This window comes from Morone saxatilis, unplaced genomic scaffold, assembly GCF_004916995.1.
Source record: "Morone saxatilis isolate NCDOM2014 unplaced genomic scaffold, NCSU_SB_2.0 Contig21, whole genome shotgun sequence".
NCBI lineage: Eukaryota > Metazoa > Chordata > Actinopteri > Moronidae > Morone > Morone saxatilis.
The window spans coordinates 8,943,503-8,964,401 of NW_023339774.1; the positions used below are offsets into that span (position 1 = coordinate 8,943,503).

General features: G+C 39.6%; 1 protein-coding gene across 1 annotated transcript in view; it reads right to left on the bottom strand.

Annotated features, from left to right (window-relative positions):
• Nucleotides 1-20,899, bottom strand: part of LOC118332861 (matrix metalloproteinase-17-like) — a 69,360-nt gene that overhangs the window by 22,816 nt on the left and 25,645 nt on the right. The window contains 2 exon segments of the mRNA XM_035668295.1: nucleotides 6,462-6,597; nucleotides 7,566-7,698. Coding sequence (XP_035524188.1) covers nucleotides 6,462-6,597; nucleotides 7,566-7,698 — 269 coding nt within the window.

The following is a 20,899-nucleotide window of genomic DNA, read 5'->3' on the forward strand; positions in this document are numbered from 1 at the left end:
TAAAATAATAATAATAAATAATAATAATAATAATTGTAATATATAATAATAATAATAATAATTATTATTATTATTATTATGGTTTCATGGTTTAATACAGATGTTTTCCGTCTCGAGTAACTTTTAACAGACCTGAAAGTATTAAACACAGTGAAGCGCCTCTGTTAGTGCAGATGGGCGAAAATGTTCTCTGTGTGGCATCAACGTCACACAGACCTTGGAGTCGACAATAGAAGTAAAAAAGTGTATGATTCTGTATGAGAGGTCAGTCGATGTGTGTAAGTGATGATTTTCTACCTCACAAAACGGCAAGCAAGTTTATAAAGAAGCAAGAAAGGAGCCATACATTTTTCACATCAAATAAAATGCCTGTATAAAAAAATACTTTCATTAAATTACACCCCAAAACACTCCTGAGCTAGCAGTTCTATATAGAATATCAATGTTTTACTATGTTGCATAAACCATACCATATGGAAACCTCTCAGAATGTGACTGAATGTGAAATCAAAAAATAATCCTCAAGTGTTTATAATAAAAGCACAATAAATTTACCATCTGTTTCTTGGCAGCAGCTCCGGGCTGAAAGAAACAGAAAGACACGAGCTCTATATATCTCAATTCCCAGTAAAACTTGGCTCAGAGCGGCGAGTGGAAAGGTGGCTTTACTGGACTGAATAGACAGGCCGCCTTATTTCACAGAGCCGAGTGGGGCCGAGCTGAAGGCATCGTAAGGCGTGTGATTGGCAGTAGCTGTTTGGCAGTAGCAGGATGGAGAGAAGGAAAAAAAGGAAAAGGGAGCGAGTGATGAGAAAAAGCAAAATGTTCCAGTCATAAAACAGCAGGTCTTCACAGCAGTGTGCATGCTCGTCCCCTCAAGCAGATGTAGACTCTGTACAACAGTTTGTGTGCAGTGTGATGCTGGATTGCTGCCGCACAGTTTTCCAGGTCAGCTGAGACCTTTCAAGAGCCCTCTTGCAATCATATCTTGACCTAAGAAAAAAATCCAGTATCTCAGACTGAAGGCCTCCAGTGGGTGGATGTGGGGGATTAGTTCAACAAGGCAATGCCACAGGGACAAAGTCACCAGGTAATTTGTTATCAATAAGCCATAACCATCCTGCCCTCAGTGACAGGAGATTCATCCCTCTGAACTCTTCCCTCAAGCATTCTGGTCTGTTACTTTTACTGCTGCAAACCAGTGTGGAGCAGGGAAGCTAAAGCCCTGTGTTAAAGAAGCTTACTCTCCTCGGTTGATCCTGGCTGGATGAACCAGCCCATCCCTGGGAAATACGTTTATATCGGACGATTCTGCTCCTCACAATTTATGTCCAGTGGCAATGTTCGGTGCCAGTGGAAGAAGTAATGAACCCTTCATGTAGTGAGGCAGAAAGTTAGGATATGGGAACCCGGGGGGACTTTTTTAATCGAAAATCACAATCTTTCCCAAACCACAACCAAGGGGTCTAGTTGCCTAACCTTAATCCTACCTTAACCATAGTTTCTTTGGAGGTATTTCTATTGAGGAAAACATGGTACCTGAGAACTGAGAAATGTAGCATACATGACGCAAGTTAAATACGATGTGTAAAACGAGGGGCAGTTTGGTTGGGTTAATGAAAAGATTCCAGTTTAGGTTAAAATAAGTACCAGCAGGGGGCAATAATGATGGCAGCCAAGAATGTACGCAGTATAAAATCCATAGTGAGGAGGTTTACACACAGGAGATCAGGGTTCCTTTTCGGTGAGAAACCAATTTCCAATGTTGTTTTAAGTAGGTAGTTTTATTAACAGATGATTTTTTTCTCTTTTCTACCAATTTTAAATATCATGTGAATGTCAGAGGAAACAGAAATATGAACTTACTGAATGTAGAACTATTCATGCATACTAATTAGGTAGACCACAACTATAGCTCTTTTTCTGACATAAGCACATTCCCAACTAACCATAATGTAGCTGCAGAAATTGTAGAATTAAATAATTTAACAACATTGCCAATTCAATTTTAGCAAGACTAAGAGTCAATGTCAATGTTGGCATGCTATGCTCACAATTACAATGCTAACATGACAATGTTAAGCAGGTATAATTTATCACTGGTACTAATTAGTACTAAATGCTTTAATTGAAAAGTGTCCTGAGATAACTTTAGTTATGAAGTGGCGCTACACAAATAACACTGAATTGAATTATATTGAATAGTTATAATATTGACTGAAAAAGGTCAAACTAAGAAGTTGAATTGCAGTGCACGAGACTGACGTCGACTGACGAGTACAATAACGTTGCCTAGCAACACAGCCTTGCTATGGTATGTGTAAAAAGCTGTGCATGTGTGTTTGTGGCTGCAGCCACTGTGGAGTTTATCTCGTTTATACATCTCTGTGTTTTCTGCTTTGCTTTTTATTTATTTAAAATTGTTAGTTCATTTCTGCAGCCTAAGATTGCTTGTTGTTATTGTTACTTTTGGTCATTTGTGCTTAATTGTCTGTGTTTGGTCCTCTTTTCTGGTTAATTCTAGTGAGACTACACAGAGGAAGACCATAGTATATTTATAACTGATATTCAGTGGTAGGCACAGGCTGTGAAATCTCTCCATATAAATAGAATTTATTGTCAGTTTGGAAATCAGGGCTTGGTAGCATGATGTTGTTCCACTAGTGTTCTTGGGTTGATGTAATTGTAAGATTATTCCCTTCAACTCAAGAATAGTTTTTAGATATACCTATACTGTAAATAGTTTCTATTCCCAATATAAACAATATTTTCCATTGTTCAATGTCACCCAGTTAAAGGGTGTGGTGGTAACAAGGTTTAGACAGTTTATAAAAATAAAATAAAAAACATGGAAAGTACAGTATGAGGATGTGGAAATATATTTCATAATTAATGTCTGATGCTTTGAAGACACAACAATTGCATTACCAATGGATATTAGTTTAAAAAATGCCAGATTTAAGTAACTAGTAACTTCCAGTAGAAACCAGACTGTAGTGTTAATCTGTGAACCAACCAGTCAAGAATTTTTAGATGTCTAACATTTCTGTGGATCGATGGAAAAAAAGCAGACGGATACATGTTTTCTTAAATCCTTAACTCAACATTATACATCTCATATTCATCCTGCTGCTTCATCATCTTCACCATCTACTCTCAGTCCCAGCTCTACTTTATTTTCTGTTCTGCTTTAACTGTAACTACTGCAGCCCCCTCACTCCCTCGTGTTCCCACAGCTTTCCCATCGTTCCTGCTTATCGACCTGTTTCTTCAATCCTCCAGTGCCCTGATGTCCTGCTTTCCCTCTGCATCTCGCTTTATTCTGCTTTTCTTCTTTCCTACCTTAGATCTATTAGCCTCCTGGGTTCATTATCTCTCCGCAGGTTGCTGCGGCCCATCTGGCCTGTGTGCCCACTCTCCTTTAACTTGGGCTGGGATGACCGAGATAAAGACTTTCCTCGGGTAAAAAAAAAGTACTTGTCATCAAACAGATTACTGCTACCTTTGATTTGTGCTCACATGCATTCTGCTACTTATAAGTAGCTAGGGGCGTCATCTTGGTAAACCAAACAAAAACACCCCTCACTCATAAATGCAGCTTGTAGTTTACAGTAGCAGCTCCAACTGAAGCGCTGTGTATACACTTGCAAATAAAATGTTCTTTCTTTATAAACGGTAAGTATAGCCAAGATTTTCACGGCCTACCTGTCTGTTTCAGAGTGTTCCTGCTGTCAGGTGCACACTGCAGCTTGTGGCAAAGCAACACCCCGCTAAACTGACCTGTCAGCTGTAAACACCCTGCTACTCATCTAAACAAAAGCAATTCAACCACTTAGACTTGGTGAAAAAAGCTTAACACTACAACATTGCAATAAGAGGAAATAAAAACGATGACAGTCCAGTCCAACCGTGTTTAGCAGAGCAGTGTTTTGCTGTGGTTGCTACATAAATCGACTGACACAAATCAGCTTTACTGTATATTTCTTGTGTTTTTATTTGCCAAAATGTCTCATTTGCATAATTCTGCAGCTGTTAGCTCTCCTGAGGTGTAATCATAATATTTAGCAGTTTTTTTCCCAGGCGTAATTATAAAATTTGCAACTCCAAAACTTCCTATAAACATCCTATATTGTACCACTGGCTGAGCAATCATCATTGAATACAATTCAGAAGAGCTGTGGAGGCTTGTTGGAATACACTATGAGGGGGTAAATGATCAACTGTCACCTTGTGTGCTGACATTTGTGGCTCAAATGCACTGCAATGCACAGGTCAATTGTCACTGGATTTCTAAGAAGACTAAAGGCCAATTCAGACCAAATCAAAGAGAGGGACAGAGAGACGAAAGGGCAGCTGTGGCCGAGCTACATAGACATGTGTGAATAAACGACAGAGAGAGAGAGAGAGCGCCGGCGAGGAAAATGACTAATCAGATAAATAAAACATTATTTTCTGATTGTCTCACAGTGTTTACATCCTAGAGCACAAATATTGCCCCAGGATGGACCAAAAGTGGCGAACCAATTCCGATGTTCCATGCACCTATCCTGTTTTGTTTGAGGTTGGGATTAGGTAGTTAGGTAGCACATAACACAAGTTAAAGACTGACTTCTCTCATCAACAACACTGCTGGATGACATCTGGGGTCACTGCACATGAATGGGCAAAAAGAGCAGTGGGAAAAATTAATCAAAAGTTGTGGTCTGACTGTCAAGACTCGTGTCTAATGGCTGACTGAGAGGCACTGACCCTTTACAAACACCTGAGGGAGAGAGCGAACATAGAGAGAAATCCAGCCCCATGTGGGAGGGGACAGTGTGGCTGTACGTTTGCTGTATCGTGCGTGTTCGTCTTTGTGCATATGTGCCACTAGAGTCTTTTTCTAAATGTTCGCCTGTGTGTGCATTATCTACTGTATCAATGTGAAAGTATTTTACCCCATGGGTACACAAATATCACACGAACTGGCCGACACACCAGCTTAGATCATCTTCTTGTTGAATCGCCCCTGATAGTGTGTGTGAATCAGCACAGGCCAACCATATGTTTCACTGCCTCTCCCTCTGCTGTCTAACACTAAGCTGTATCCCTGACAGATGGTCCAGCTCCACTTAACATGACAGTATTATTTTATCATGCACAGAATAAACTGTGGAATGACTCTGTGAGGAAGCCTTTATCTTTAGAATTCGTACAAAAGACTTTGGTGTCTGAGTAGAATGTAGTGGACCTGGGACCATTCAATGCAGTGCTCCCATTGCAATTTCACAAGTATTTGAATTCATTCCACATTTTATTTGCAACAACAGGAGTTGGTTTCTTCCTATATAATCTGAGTTTCTTTAAGGTGTCTCTAACCAGCGTGCCACTTTTACAAAATGCTCTTCCTCTGAGCCAAAATTGATCCAGAAGAAACTAAATGATTTGCATCTTAAAGAAGAGTCATCTTATCTTATTTACCAAAGGATGCACAGATGGAGTATGAAATTGTGTGAAGGTGATGGTTTATGACTTTCTGCACTGCACTAAAGTGATGATTAGGTGATTTTTTTTGTATGTTTGTATTCTACATTTGGTATGTCTATTTGTGTGTTCAGTTAATCCATTACAGGTTTCTTTCTCCCCTCGATGTGTTTTGTATGTATGTGAAACAAATAATAATAATAATATTAATAAAATGTGATGTACTGAGTTGGACTGAAAATTATTGTATTAGACTTAAGTAACCTTAACCTGAAAACTGACACACAAACAATAAAACATTGTAGTATGTATTTGTACAATATTATACATAAAATAATAATCATTTTAGTGATTTGTTCCCTCTGGCCTAATATGATGAATAGGGCACATTTTCAGCAGTAGTATGTGACTTTCTCTACTTGTTTCCCATGGGTTTGAACAGCTTTAAACACTGCTTATACACAAACAGAGAATATTGAATTATTTTACTTAGGTGCACCCTGAGCACACAAGTTGAAACATTTTCAAATCTGAGCTCAAAAATCAAACTTTAAATAAAATTTATATTCGCAACTCTTTCTGCTGAGAATCAGATTTTACAGACAGATATTACCACGGCGTAAAAAACAAAAATCAAATCAATGGGGAATATGCAAATCTTTGTTGATGACTTTGAGAATCAATTTTCCAATTTCAGTCTTGCTTGTTTGTTACTGCAGTGTTTGTGGTGACCTGAAAATAGCTGCTGTTGAGTGTCATGGTTAACTTGAGCACATACACTAAGTTAGTCATAGTTTATAATGTGGTCGCCAAGCAACAGCAAGACACCAAAAAACACACCAGGATAGGAACCCATTCAGAGTCCATCTAAGTGAAGGACCCTTCAGCATTCAGCATTAAAACGGTGACTGTGACACTGATTTCTGGATATTCTGAGCTTTATTTTTTAGGTGTAACCTTATAGCATGTAACATATTGTGTATTTCAAGTATCCCTACCTCCAGGATAGATGTCTCTTATTCCATTTGTTCTGAGGAGTCAGGCCTCGTTTCCTGCGGCCCATTGCCACCTCTGTCTCAGACACATCTGGCAGAGAACATCTGGGCGTTTTCATTAGACCCAGTGTGGCTTGGTCTGAAGAGGAGAGGAGAGGTAATTGTGATACAGACTAATGAAGGTACATGAATTAAACCTAATATTAATATAACACACAATATATCTTTAGTACTTTAGTTGTATGATAACTGGAAGACAATGAATGCAGATTGTGTTTAACATAAACACGCTGTAAAAAGAATGTATAAAAGTGGAAGACACACACCACTACGGTTCAACACCTGTTTGCAAATGACTGCTTAAGTAGCTGTAACTCATACTATACGCCCTCATATGCATTCATACGTGCATGTAGAGGAGGTTATGAATGGCCATAAATCATACATGCTCTGTACGATACCCTCTTACATGCAAAATCACACTCTCTCTCACACACTACTGTTCAGGCCATAAATTATGCTTGCTCAGACACACACACCCAGTACCCTACTCCCTTAAAACCATTCACACACAGTATCATACAGTTGTGCATGTGAGATGAAGATAGTGGTGTGGGTGATATTTTTTGTCGAAAGAGAATTGCGTGGAGCGTGAGCAAAACTGACAATATGTACTCCCTGTGTGAGAGAAGGTACACAAATCAATACTGTTATTCTGTTGTACAGCGCTGTTATCAATCATATAGTATGCGGCGCTGTCATTCTGCCGTGTGCGTCTGTGTATGTGGGTGCAAGTCGCCTGTGCAATACAATACAACAGAGCTGAAATAAACATTACCTTTGTAATGGTTGTTGTGTCGGAAGGATTTTGATTCAACACAGTGACAGTTTCTGAAGCCGTAATTTTGTGTTTTTGTTGGTTGGGTTGCATTATATTGTAGAGTATACCTCACGTTCTCTTCCCCATTAGAATAATATTCACTCACTCTCTCTCACTCTCACAAATTGTAGTCATGAAATAAACTCACGCAAATACACACACAATACCTCCATCCATCCAAAGTACCAACGTAAACCTCCCTTTTTAACACAATCGCACACACATACCGAAGACTCCGGTCTCCTTCAGCCCTCCAAACTTCTGCATGGCTTTGATAGCCTTGGTCAGGGCCTCCTTGGTCTGAAGCTGACCAGTCACTGGGTCAGGGGGCGGGAGGTAGCCAAACTTACTCAGCCAGTCCTGGAAGGGAAACAGTAGACACAGAGTTCAAGAGTCATCACAGGCATTTCAAGGACTCAAAGTATCCCAAAGCTCCTGAGAAGGTTGACACCTGTTCATGTTTACTGTCTGTGGATACTGTGTGTCTGTGCACAGTACATCACAGCTTTAAGTCTGAATGCACACACACACATATTTCCTAAAATGACACTCAACTCAACACAAAATGAACCAATAAAAAGATCTTTTACACAGCAGATGTTTCGACATGGCTTACTGGGACACTTAAAAAGAACACATAACTAACATTACCAGTAACACCTGTTCTCATCCTGTTATGACGAGGTAGTAAAGTCTTCTGTGAAGGTCTGTAACGTTATCTAGTGTCGTATATAAATTAAACTATGCTTTCCAATCACGCATAGTCAAAGTCATCACACACTGCTGAGACAAAAAAAAGGCAATAGTATGCAATTAGTAACTGAATTAATGATGGAAGCGTGAAGATAAAAAATGCATGATGTTTAATTTCACATTTTTTCACCAAAAAAAGTCCATCATTGAACTCTTAAATTATAGTTGCAAGAAAGGCTGCTGGGCATATTGCGAAAAAGCCTCCTTAAAGTGCAAAATTCTGTATCAGTGTGGAGGAGACTGTGGAGGAGACCATGAAGAATAGGTTCAACAACAACAAAACAGACAAACAAACGTGTTTCTGAATTATTATTATTTTTTTTTTAAGGTCATATTAGTCAGACTCTCAGGAAATAGGCTGTGGGTATAACCCTGCCACTGGCTGACTACTTCAGTCAGAATTATCTTCCCCTACTGCTATCTGCGTGTTACGGTTTTCACAATCCCTGCCGCTGCGTGAAACAACAACAACCTCCGAGCTAGCAACCTACACGCTGATATGGCACATCTTCTAACTGCAGCAGCGTCACTGATATTGACATAATCCTGGTCTTAGCGCCTCCCAAGAAAGACTATTGTAATTGGTTTAAAGAAATACAAACAAGCCAGAGCAATTTTCCCCTACACCAGAATAATAATGTGCTCAGCCAAACCTTCCTCCAGTGCTGACACAGCGCTAATACAAAGTGTGGAGAAAGCCATACTGAGTATTGTTTTACTCTTTACAGTCACTGTATTGTCAGGGTAAATGAACAAAGGATTAAGCTTTTAAACACAACATACATGCAGCAGACATGATATTAAAGTATAGCCTAGGTTCTCAACTATTCACCTGAACAGTTCATGATGTTTTATAGTATCATAGTAATATTTGACCATCAAAACATAGAGGTAGACGTCCCTTATTCTGTGTCATCATATTTGGTTCAGGAGGTATGATGAGGTTTAGTTATGGCTGAAAAAATGGACGCGATGTCTGCCATGATTTTTGCGATGCTGCCGTTTCTGAAAAGGTTCAGGGCCCCAAACAGAGTTTAATGCTTTCATGAAAAAGTGAATATATTACCTCAAATTTGGCCCCCCTATCAGCTGGACCAATAGTTCCTTTTTACAGCAGACATTTTGACTTGTTAAAGTGGGAAAAACACAGGTGTTACTTATTACATTAATGATGGCTCCGTTCTGCTTAAATCTCCCAGTAAGCACATTAATTTTATTACTTATGCCTGTGCTTTTCCTTTTTTGACATGTCAAAATGTCTTCTGTAAGAAGGGCCCTATTCATCAGTTTCCTGCATATTATTGCCGTTGGATTCGTTTTGCGTGTTTTTGCACTTGTAAACTTTGTCTGGGACGGTTGTGAGCGCATATTAAGTTTAGTTAAAAAGGACGCTTTTGTGTGAAGAGTCTTTCCTTTGGTTCCTAATATGGTTTGAGATATTCTATTCATATTCAACTTATGTCAGTTTGATACTGAACACTATTAGTTTCCTGAAAGATTCATTTTAATTTTCGAGTCAATCCTCATATGTCCCAAATAGCCAAATCCGCCCTCCTGCTTGTTGTAACCGAATCTGTCGGTTTCTCTTTGTATCTCTCTTTCTCTCTCTCACTGTCACTCTCCTGCCATCTCTTGTTCTCTCTGTCCTCCATCTATCTGAGCTCCACCCCTCCATGATCTGATAGCCGTTCTGTGTGTTTTTAATGAGTTTTTGATCAACACTCATCAGAGACGAGTGACACAGATCGATAGCAAGGCAACTGTTCTCTATTGACAACACTGTGAAAATTCCATTAACTAAATAATTGACTAGTTGTTACAAAGCTGTCTGTGTGCTGATATTTGCCCCCTCATCCTCGGCTACGTGGCAGATAGGGATTAGTTTGCAGAATACAGATGACCCCAAGTGTCATCCAGGATGACGAGGAAGAAAAATTGTTCTTGTCTGGTAATAAATAGGAAGCAGAGGGCAAAGGATGTGTGCCTGAATGACAACTTAGGCAATAAGAGAGGTTCATTGTTGGGTGGGGTTTTATTTTTCAAAAATAAAATAGAAAATATGTCTGCATTTATCTGATAAAAAGGAAATCAACAAAAATCGCCTGTTTCCGTTCGCAGAAACTGTAGCGAAAGACAATGCGTGGGAGATACAATCAGGGTAAACTTTTGTTCAAAGTCAATGACTTTTTAAAAGAAAAATCCCAGTGTAAGACCATAAATGAGGAGCCTATACCAAAACAAAGGTAATCATGTCTGTGTGTGTTCATCTGTATGAGCGTTTACATTGTGTTAATGTCCACTAATAGGCAGGGAGGAGGTCTCAAAAGTTCCTGTTTACTGTAAACACACTGTACGAGCAATGAATTACATTACATATCTGATGTCTACAAAATAAATATGCCCTGTGTTTATACTCACTATCTTTTATTTTACTGTCTGATAAATGTCAGGGTGACAGTCCTCTTTTCATTTACTAATAAAACTCAAGTAACAGTCTATGTGAGGATGTGCTTTTAGTACCTGCGCTCACGCCTGGTGGTTGAATCCTGGCTTGGATGTAGAGGGTGAATAAGGGCAGGTTTATGATCGAGGCATTCTAGAAGTATATGATCACACACCCAGAGGTTGAAATGTCAGGAAAAATTAGAATGAAGAAAATGAATGATGGAAAAAGTGAAAAGGTAAAAGGAAACAGCCGATATAGAAGTCTGAGCAGCATCAAAGGCTACGTCTGATACAGCCTGTGTGGTCTGGGTCAAAGGCATTGGGCTTCTGGTGCAGGTTATGCTGAGCTGGAGGTTCTAGCTAAGCACTTTAAGGTTCAAAAGCCAACTGGACCGCTTTTGAGCAATTGAATGATATGTCAGCATATTGAACGTTTTGGCAGGATGCTAAGAAAAAAAAGGAATGATATAAGGCAATATTGATCCCTGTCCATGTCAGGGTTTTCCCATCCACAGGGCAGCCACAGCACAGAGTCATCTATAGAATAACAACCCTGCAGCTGCTATAGATTCAGCATCTTGTTAAAGGACCAGTTTCCTAACACTTGAACTACTGCTAAGTAGAAATATCTATTTTTTTTACTGTATGTGGTCCAGAATAGAAGACTATGGATCAGCTAAGGTCTGCATATCTGAACAGAAAACTGACTGAGCTTCACACAAAAGCAAGATGAAAAAAACTAAAAAAAGAAATACTATATATACAACTACACTAGGCTTGGATGTGTTAGTGGACCTTTTGACAACAGCTGAGCAATTTCTGCACACCAGTTGGTGTGCATAAAAAATAATGTGTTTCTCAGTTTTAAATAGGCAAAAGGCAAGGAAATATGTGTTGCACCTTTCAAACACAGAGGCAATTCAAAGCGCTTTACATAAGGCACAGACATGCATTAGAACATTTATGGACATACAAAATGGGAAAATAACCAGCAAGTAGAAATTGGATTAAAATAATAATGAAAACAGACAAAGAATACCGTTTCAATGCAGCAGCAGCATCCACTTTCAAACAGCAAGACAAAACAATTAAGTGATCTGCTGCTAGATATAACTATAATGGGTGTAATCCATATAACATACACTGGAAAGGTAGTTTAAGATAAACCTTTTTTGATCCCTTGGTTGTTGCAGCAGCACAAGGACAGCAATAAGTACAGATAAAGAAAGAAAGTAAAATAATAAAAGGGATATAAAATTAAAGTAAGGGTAAAAAACATCTAAACTACATACAGAGCATTTGGAGACAATAACAGTGTTATGGTTAAAGTGACAGTAGTGTAATTAATGTGTTCTATGTTAACAGTGTGCACCAGACTAATATTAATAATAATAATAAAGCACACAGCAACAATCACAGCATGTGTAAACCACTGTGAGCGTATTCATTCGGAGATCCCACTGTAATGCAACGCCGATGCTCAGATGCTTTGGAGCAAAGGTTCAGTAGTGAAACGCAAGGCATTAAAGGCCACAACTGATTACACTGGATCGCAAAGACAATAAGAAGAAAAGAGAAAGGTAGTGCGAAGAGGGGGCAAACATCCCGCTCTCACGCAGAGAGAGAAAACTCTGTATATGATGAAAGAACTGAAGCCGCCCGTACAAGTTTATTCTCTCTAAATCTGTAATTAACTGTAGCACGAGGGGGCTGAGGCAGATGGCTGAGACTCCAGTCTTCTTTAATCATGAATTATTAAGACAGGCAGATACAGAAAACAATGGCACAAAATGATGTCTAACACTCCAGTATTCTCATATTGTTGTACGTAAAATGAGAGAACGGTATTCAGTAAACATACTCCGCCGAGCCGGCTGCCACTTTAGTGAGTTCTTCTCCTGAACAATCAAACCTCTCTTTGTAGTAAGCTGTCTTGTTTCAGTTGCTCTGCTGTGGTCGGCTTTAAAGTTTCTATCTTTATATTTCTTGTCCAAGTTGTAGACGAGAAAAAGGAACAACGGAATTGACAAGGTGCCGTCAAGAAGCTGTATGAGAGAAATGTAGAGGTAAACAGAGGGATAACTGTCACTGACACATTATTACTCGGTACAAGAGATTAATAAAAACTGCCCATTCTTACATCTAACCACTTCTTTTGGGGTTTTTTTGTTGCTACATTACACAGAATAAAGGTCATTTATGGAAGTACATTATTTCCATACAGTGACACCAACATTTTTGATTTGTTTGGTACTGTTTTATGTAGTTGGTGCACATTTTTACTGTAAAACTGTCTCAGTTATATGTATTTTGGTCCCAATGCCCTACTGCCATTTTCCAGATGGTAAAAAGTTTAACTTTTCATCGCAGGAGCTTTCTTATTGAATAAAAGAGTTGGAAAACACCATGTTGGGAGTATCTCCCAGCATCCTCCTGTTGTCATACCCAAGTTGCCAGGTCGTCTATGAAAATCCACGCACTAAATATAATTTCAAGCCATTTGTCACCGTAACCTGGCAACCCACAACCCAATTAAAGTAACGTGCGTGCAGCTGCTCTTTGCACGGTCGAACGGTCCGACTAACTTAATGTTAGCTGTTGTCAGGGAAGGACCTAAAAAACAAAATCTAAATGCGGCTGCAAATTTAAGCAGAGTTGGACTGAACCTTTATTCCTATCTGCTGGAAGCCTTACTCATGCACGAGCATGGACACGGGAAGCAGAGACAGAGAGAGCTCATGTGGATGAACGAGAGAGGAGGATGGAGTGTGAATATGGACAGAAGTGTCGAGTGATATGAAAACTTTCTTTGATCATGCAAAGCCTCATGCTCTACAATTCTGTGGTTTACCAGTGAAGTGTATGAACTATCCTACAGACTGGAGTCTCTGTGAACAGACAAATAGACAGATCCACGTTACAGAAAAAGACAAAGTAATTTATGCTCGAGGAGGAGTCAACTAGATTTTTTTTTTTAGAATTCGGTAACCCAAATGTTGCCCTCATGAATGGCTTATTACTGATCTACAAAGACGTGATGAATAGCTCACTGTTAATTAACTATTAATAGAGACATCACTCACTTGCAAGTCGCTCCAGTACCAGTAGAAATGATCTTCATATTCACCATTTCTGCACTGCACAATTTACGCCCAATGCCAACGTTCAGTACCAATGCAGGAACCAGTGTGACCTCTGTTTAACAAGGCGGGAAATCTAGAGTGTGGAGGTCGAGACAAAAAAAAAGGCTGGTACTGAATGTTAAGAACTTTGTCATTGAACATAATCTGAAGTTTTGCAGAATCATCCAAAATATGTTCTGTCTGGTGATAGGGTTGTTGTTGTAAAAAGTGTTGTTTGTGGACACAGAGCAAGGTCATTGTTCTGCGCTGTCAAGAATCCCAAACTCAGTCATCCATCTAACTGTCAGGACTGCCTGCTGCTCAGAAAGGTGACTGTACAGCGACTGTGACCGCGAGTGTCAGCATGTATGTGCGGGCGGGAGTGTGCGCGGAAGCAAAATGAAGTCGGAGCTTAATCCCACAAAAAACACCTCACTCAGAGAAGACACACAACGCGGGGAAAAGGTGAGGGACGGCGTGGGGGAAAAGATGGAGAAAGACACTGAGGGAGATAGAGGGAGACCTTTGATGAAAAAGGGCTTCTTGAGTCTTAAGATCTACTCATCCTCAAGGGAGCCTTCTGTTGTACAGCCTTGTAAACATCAAACCAAACCACTGACTGATTTCACACGCCATAAGAGAGAGTGAGAGAGGAGTGTGTAAATGTGAGTCAAGCGTGAGCTGCATGAATAACATCGACCAAAAAGAGATAGTATAAACACACAGATGCACAAGCACGCGCATTGAGTGCTTCCTGTGTTCCCTATTGGCTTCATTCCATCTGACCTTCCAAAAAATGGATATATATATCGTCTTTTAGAACAAGGTAGAAAAAGTCACTGTGTGTGTTTTAAACAAACCTTTATGGAGTCTTTAGTCAATAAAAGGGGAGTGTTGTTGGGAGAGTCTATAGTCACACTGGTTTTATAATACTATATACTTTTTTTTCCAGTGTGAAAACGTTTCTTATTGAAGTGGAATGACAAGCTTATTGCAGCTTTTTAACAGCCGCTTTTCAAGCCAACAGAGGAAGGGTATTTGTATTAAAAAGACAGATTTAAGGGCTTACAGATTCACCATATCTTGAATAATAGACCAATGTGGAATTCATTAAGGATAAATAATTGAAAACCGAGAAAGTGTTTAGGTTTATAAGAAGGTGGTTTCATACTTCATTCTGGGATTTGATACACACAAAACCTCATTTGGGTCTATTTTAGAAAATTTAATGATGAAAGTGCTGGCAGAATAATGGGCACTGATCAATAATGTTAAAGGCTGACCATTTATTGTGAATGCACCAGTGAAGCCTGGCTTCTTTTCGAAGGAGTCTTGGAGGGACCAATCATCTTAACAGGATATTTTAATCAAGTGATGGATGGATTCCTTGACATAAGCGGATATAAGGGGTCATCAAGCAAAAGCATAGTGCGACAGTCCAGCTGAGGCTGAGGATGAGAGGGATATCTTGAGATCAACAAATGAGGAAAAATGCACTTTCTTTCTGTACACTAATATGGCTCCAACTCATTGCTCACAATATGGATGGCGTTGTTGGACGGTTTGTCAGCCCACCGCTTTGGTCTAGACTGAAATATTGCAACAACTCTTGGATGGATTGCCATGAAGTTCCGTACTGACACTAATGTTCTCCAGAGGATGAATCCTACTGACTTTGGTGGTCCCTTGACTTTTCCTCTAGCGCCACCATAAGGTTCCCATTTGTGGTTTTGAGGGAAATGTCTTTGCAACTATTGGACGGATTGCGGTGATATTTTGTACACGTTGCCGCTCTCTCGGGATGAATGGTAATAACTTTGGTTAGCTCATCCCTCATCCCATCTCTCTGTACCTCACAGACTCGGTGATGCTCCTGCACATCCTGACATGAGGTCAGGCAGTGAACATGATTGGAATCAGTCTCTCTACAAAACAGAGGAACGGAGGAAAGAGAGAAGTAACGGAGTGGAAAAAGGGGTAGATTAAAGGAGAAAAGAGCAGCGAGTTAGCGAGACAGAAACATAAAGAGAATCTTGTCAGCTGGGCCTCCTTATCGCTCGCAGGTCAAGGAGTCAGGTAGACAAAAGGGAGAGTAGATCTTAGACAACAACAAAGAGTGGCAGACAATGTAGGTATGGATGTGATGTGGCCTGATGTAAAGATAGCAGACACAGGGACATACTGACGCACATCTGGAACTGGGTACCACTGGAAAAAAACGTGTGCTACGCAAACTTCTCTTCTCTTTCTTTTAAAATAGTGTTAATCTGCAGGATAAAGCAGTATAGATTAAAAGGATTTGGTTGAAACTCACTCTGCATTCATTGTGCGATGTGTCTTGAGAGTGGGGTTGTCTGACATATTGCTGCTTTTTGTGGGATTTGTATCTGACTCTTAATGAGACACTTTGATCTCCTCCAGTTGTTTTAATTTAGTATGATGAATTTAGATGAAGCAGTTCGGGGGAACTTCTGCAACAGCAGGGTAAAGATGAAAGAATGTGGAATAAATAAATACACACAAAATCAATGGATTAAACAACAATGTTTTAAGTATTTACGTGTTCAAAAAGAAACATATTGCAATATATATAATATAATATTATCTATACAGTGTATCTGTTCATTTATGCATATTCATATGGGTCACTAATTTCTCTTGTAGTTCTTTCCAAATTTTCCGTTTGCATTAGTCATTATATTTGGTCAGTCGCATTCCAACGTGTGCAAACGCATCAAGGAACTTAGTTCTCAGATTAGTAAAAGAGTTATGCAACGGTAACACATAATTCAAAAGGATTAGTAAAAGCAGTCAACGTAAACATCTCGAGTGAACAGCAAAGCATTCACTGATAAAGATTGGGATTATATAACCTCATTCTATTTCCCATCACTCTGCACACTGTTCACTGCTTCAGTAAAATGGTACACTTTTAATTATGCACTGCTTTTCACAGGATGGCTGTAAAACACTCTGCTACAATACTGCAGGATGTACTGTATAAATACGGGTTAGTTCACGGCTATACAGCATAACTGCTTATTTCTCATGCATGTATCTTTTGTATCAGTACTACTTTCTTATGGGTACAAACAAAACAGTATGTACACTCACGAAGGGCAGGGTTATGGTGGAAAAGTGTTGTCCAACCACATCAAAAGAGAAAAGTGTTTATAGTTGTTCTGAAGACTAAGAAGGGCAGAGGTGATATTGCTTAAATAAGGGGATAAAATAGCACTTCTGGAAAATATTCATGTTGTTCCAATTCGCCATGTTTACCCACCTTGCTTCTAGTGGTATTTGTGGTATTCTATATTTCCACACATTTATGAATTAAAACAATAGTTCCCAGCCTGAGTGTCCCCTAAAGGGCTCACAAGATACCCTGCAACTCATTTGTGTCGGGTCTTATGCCATTAAAGCATCTGTCTTTGGATTTTACCTTAACACCCTGATGAAGACTTGTAGCCATGCAATATTAAAGGCTTTTTATTACACTTACAGCTACCTTGGGATCTTCCTTATGGGTTGCAAGACAAAAAGGAGGGGTCAGGTGATTAACCAGACACAGTAATAAGAAAAACATATTTTTTTTTATTGCTGTTAATCTGAAATACTGGATAGTTTCACATCTTCTAGCCTCAATAACACTATTCAAATGAAACAATCTGAATAGAGAACATCATGCACAACATGCACCCTGTGAGATTTATGCTTAAAAGAGCAAAGACAAAAAGGTTAGCAACCACTCCATTAGAGGATATTGCCACTTAAGGTATCTACTTCAAAACATTAGTGGAACTGATGCAGTCGTCAGTCCAGGTTTCACCCGTTTAAACATCCCTGAAAAAATGCAAAGCAACATGTAAGTCACCAGAGTTAATAATGCAATTCTGAAGTCTTTGATTCAGCTCCAAAAAACACTCCGTTCCAGCAAACAACAAATCCAGTTTGTATTTCATCCCCAGTTCTATATAATTGGAGTTGAAAATCAATCCACACAATATTCTCAGTTTTGCTCTGCTATAATTTAATAGTTCTCACATCTCGCACATGCACACATTCTCTATGCTTCCCAGCCTCTCTCATATACTCATACAATTTGTCAGTGGGTATTAAAGTGGGTATTAAATCATTGGACGTTTTGTTTGTTCTATTTCTCGCTACATTATCTGTGAAATAAAATTTGTTTGCTCTGAAATGCTGAGCCCTGGTCACTGTAATCCTATTATACAGTAAGGACTACAGCAGGTAAGCAGCTACAGTAGACACTTCTGGTTCTGTTTCATCCCTCTGTCTCTTCCTTTACCGCCCCCCTCTTCTTATTCCAACACCGTTTTCTCATTTTTGCTTCAGTGTGTCTCCATGGACTCGCAGCCTTTCTCTCTGCCTGTTTGGGCAATGCTTCATTTATCCTGGCATGTTGTAATGAAAAATAAGAGTGATACTCACCATAAAGACAGTGTGGGCATTGAGACAGAAAGACACAGAGAGGTGGACAAAATGTGCCTGTAAACAGCCCTTGAGATAAATTCCCTCATCCTCCGTTTACTGACTGAAGACATCCTGCCAGATGGGATGAACTCTCTTCCTGCCTCCCCGAAAGGTCAAAGTTCCCCCTGCCATCCCTTCAGCCACTGTATAAAGCTCAATCTGTAATCATACCCCATCCTCCGTCTGACAAAACCTCCCTCTGTTTTTCCCTAATGAACAGCTGCTGAGTCCGTTCAACCTCCCCTTATTGAAAGGAAAGGAATCACCGGGAGACGTTAAACCCTACAACCTCTGTGTCTCTCAGAGTTCAAAGAAGTAGCAGTGGCCACTTCAGAGTTTACACTGTTGTTTAATGCCTCGGGGACAAGGGCAGACCTTTAAAGGGTTAAGAAGCAGTGAGGTGCTACTACTAGGCAGACAGAAAGGAGTCCATAGCCATTGTGCTGGACGACTGCAGTATTCACCCAGCAATTGTTTTAAGTTTTAAGAATAATTTGAAGATATTCTAATGAGTACGTTTTTGCATCAAGGGACTCATTCCTTACAGCAAAGTGTGGGAATAACCTTTAGCAGCTCTCAAGTGATTTAATGATTAATCACATGTATGCTCTGAGAGGAAGAGCCAATCAGACAAGGCTTTAACCTACTTCAGCACCACTTTCCCTTCTTTTAAAATTATTTTTTTTTTTGTGATTATTCTGCAAAAGCAAAAAAGAGTTTTTTTCTTTTGCGTGAAATTTCTAGTATCTACGGGAGCAATTAAAGGTGTCCTGTTAAGTTTTCTTCAAACCAAGTTAAAGTTATTTTTACAATCAGGGTTTCTTAACAAAACACATTTTGTGGATCCTTGAGGTCTCGAGGAAGTATTTTGAATGGTTTGCTAACATCAGTGTCTGTTCACTAGCATTATTCTTCCTCGCTGCCTTTGCTGGTGCATTGCTACGTACCAGCGGGAGTATCGTTAGGCATGAGGTAGGGATGTAATGATAAGAACTGTCCAAAACAGAAAGAAAAAGAAAACCAAAGTGGAGCAAAAATAAACAAATAAAACAAAACTCTATAATAAGGGGAATCTGCTACTACAAAAATAGATGCAGGCAAACAAAATCAATGCCAGCCCTGACAAATGCAAGACAGTGGTGTAACATCCTTTATTAACAGTTTAAGCAGCAGCTGCAACTGGAAAGCTAAAACGACACTATTCTGATTTATACATACTGTTTCAGAGGATGTCTGGCATGTTATGAATGCTATAAACGCAGTCAATCCAAACCATGTCTCTGTCCAATTTTTTTTAGTTTGAAGAATACAGGCCTACCTATTCACTGCATGAGATATGGTATTGTTCCAAAATGGCGCACAAAAAGGTATGTGTGTATACGTATACAAATACCCGCAGCCTGACATATAAAAGATTGACTGTTGACTTGAAAAAACATCTCTTAGTCCACCAAAAAGTCTATTTAAAAAACATCCTGCCCCATTCTGTGTCACCTCAATCACAAAATCTCTGCTCTCAGCCAAGGAGATTTCTCCAAACTCCTTCTCTCCATAACACCCAGGGAGTGTATGCAATAGATGCATTGATGCTATCACTCTCCGAAGCAGTCAGAGCAGCTTTCCATTTTATATCACCAGCTTATTCCGAGAAATCGTTTACTTAAAGCATTACACTGGGAGGATATAACAGGCGGGCAATGACAGCTTGTGTGTTTGACTAAGGAGCTCATAAAAGCTGAAACCAATGGCAGACTTTTAGAGCAAACACCATTTCCTTGAGAAATGAAGGATTTAGTCTCACCTGTACAAACAAGGGAGGTGAAAGAAACAGGGTATAAGAAATAGCGGGGGAGAGAAATTGCAAGCAATATAGTGGGATGGTTGCACAGCCTTAGAAACATGTTTGATCACAACAAAACATTGCTGCCAGTAAAAAGTGAGAATTAAACTGAGGCTGGATATCATCTGTTTCCTGTGATGCATTTCCTTCACCTGTTGTCTCACTTCTCACAAACAAACAGGACTTCCTTCTCTTTTACCTGGGAGCCAGACTCTCTAGTCAAAGAAAGATTAGCTAGACTTTCTGCCAAATAGAGAGCCGGGACACATCTGTGATTTAACACCCTGCAGATGACTGGTCTGATGTACAACAAGCGAAGGACTATTTCAGTGGTGTAAAGATAATCGCTTACTCAGCGCAGACAAAACTAAAGAGATCATCACTGGCTGTAAATAGAACGCCACCCGTTCTGTGATGTGACGTGTGCGGGTGAAATGGAATATGCGAGGGCCCAATTTCGAGAGGGATTTGATCAAATTGTTCGGGGATTTGATCACTCAACAGTGGGCGTGAATTAGTGGCCACTGACAATGTTGGCAATGTTGGTCTGTTGGTCTTGGTGGTCCCCTGACCTTTCCAGTTATATTTCAACATCCACTACCACATTCCCAGACAGTGTGAAATAGAACAGAGATAAAAACCACAACTAAACACAGCCAGTCACACACGAGCACATACAGATCATCAGCATCAGAGACAATTGAGGGAAGAGTTAGCCAGTCCAGACCAGATCTGGTTTGATGAACAGTAGTTTTAAATTTGAGATGAGTTGTGATCAACTGAGCCATCTTTTGTAGAAAACAGAACAGAATTGACGTGTAGTTGTCTTTCTTGTTGCTAGTAAGGATCAGCCTTCTTTTTCATATAGTAGGCTACATAGTGATAAGTGCAATATGCAGTAAACCTC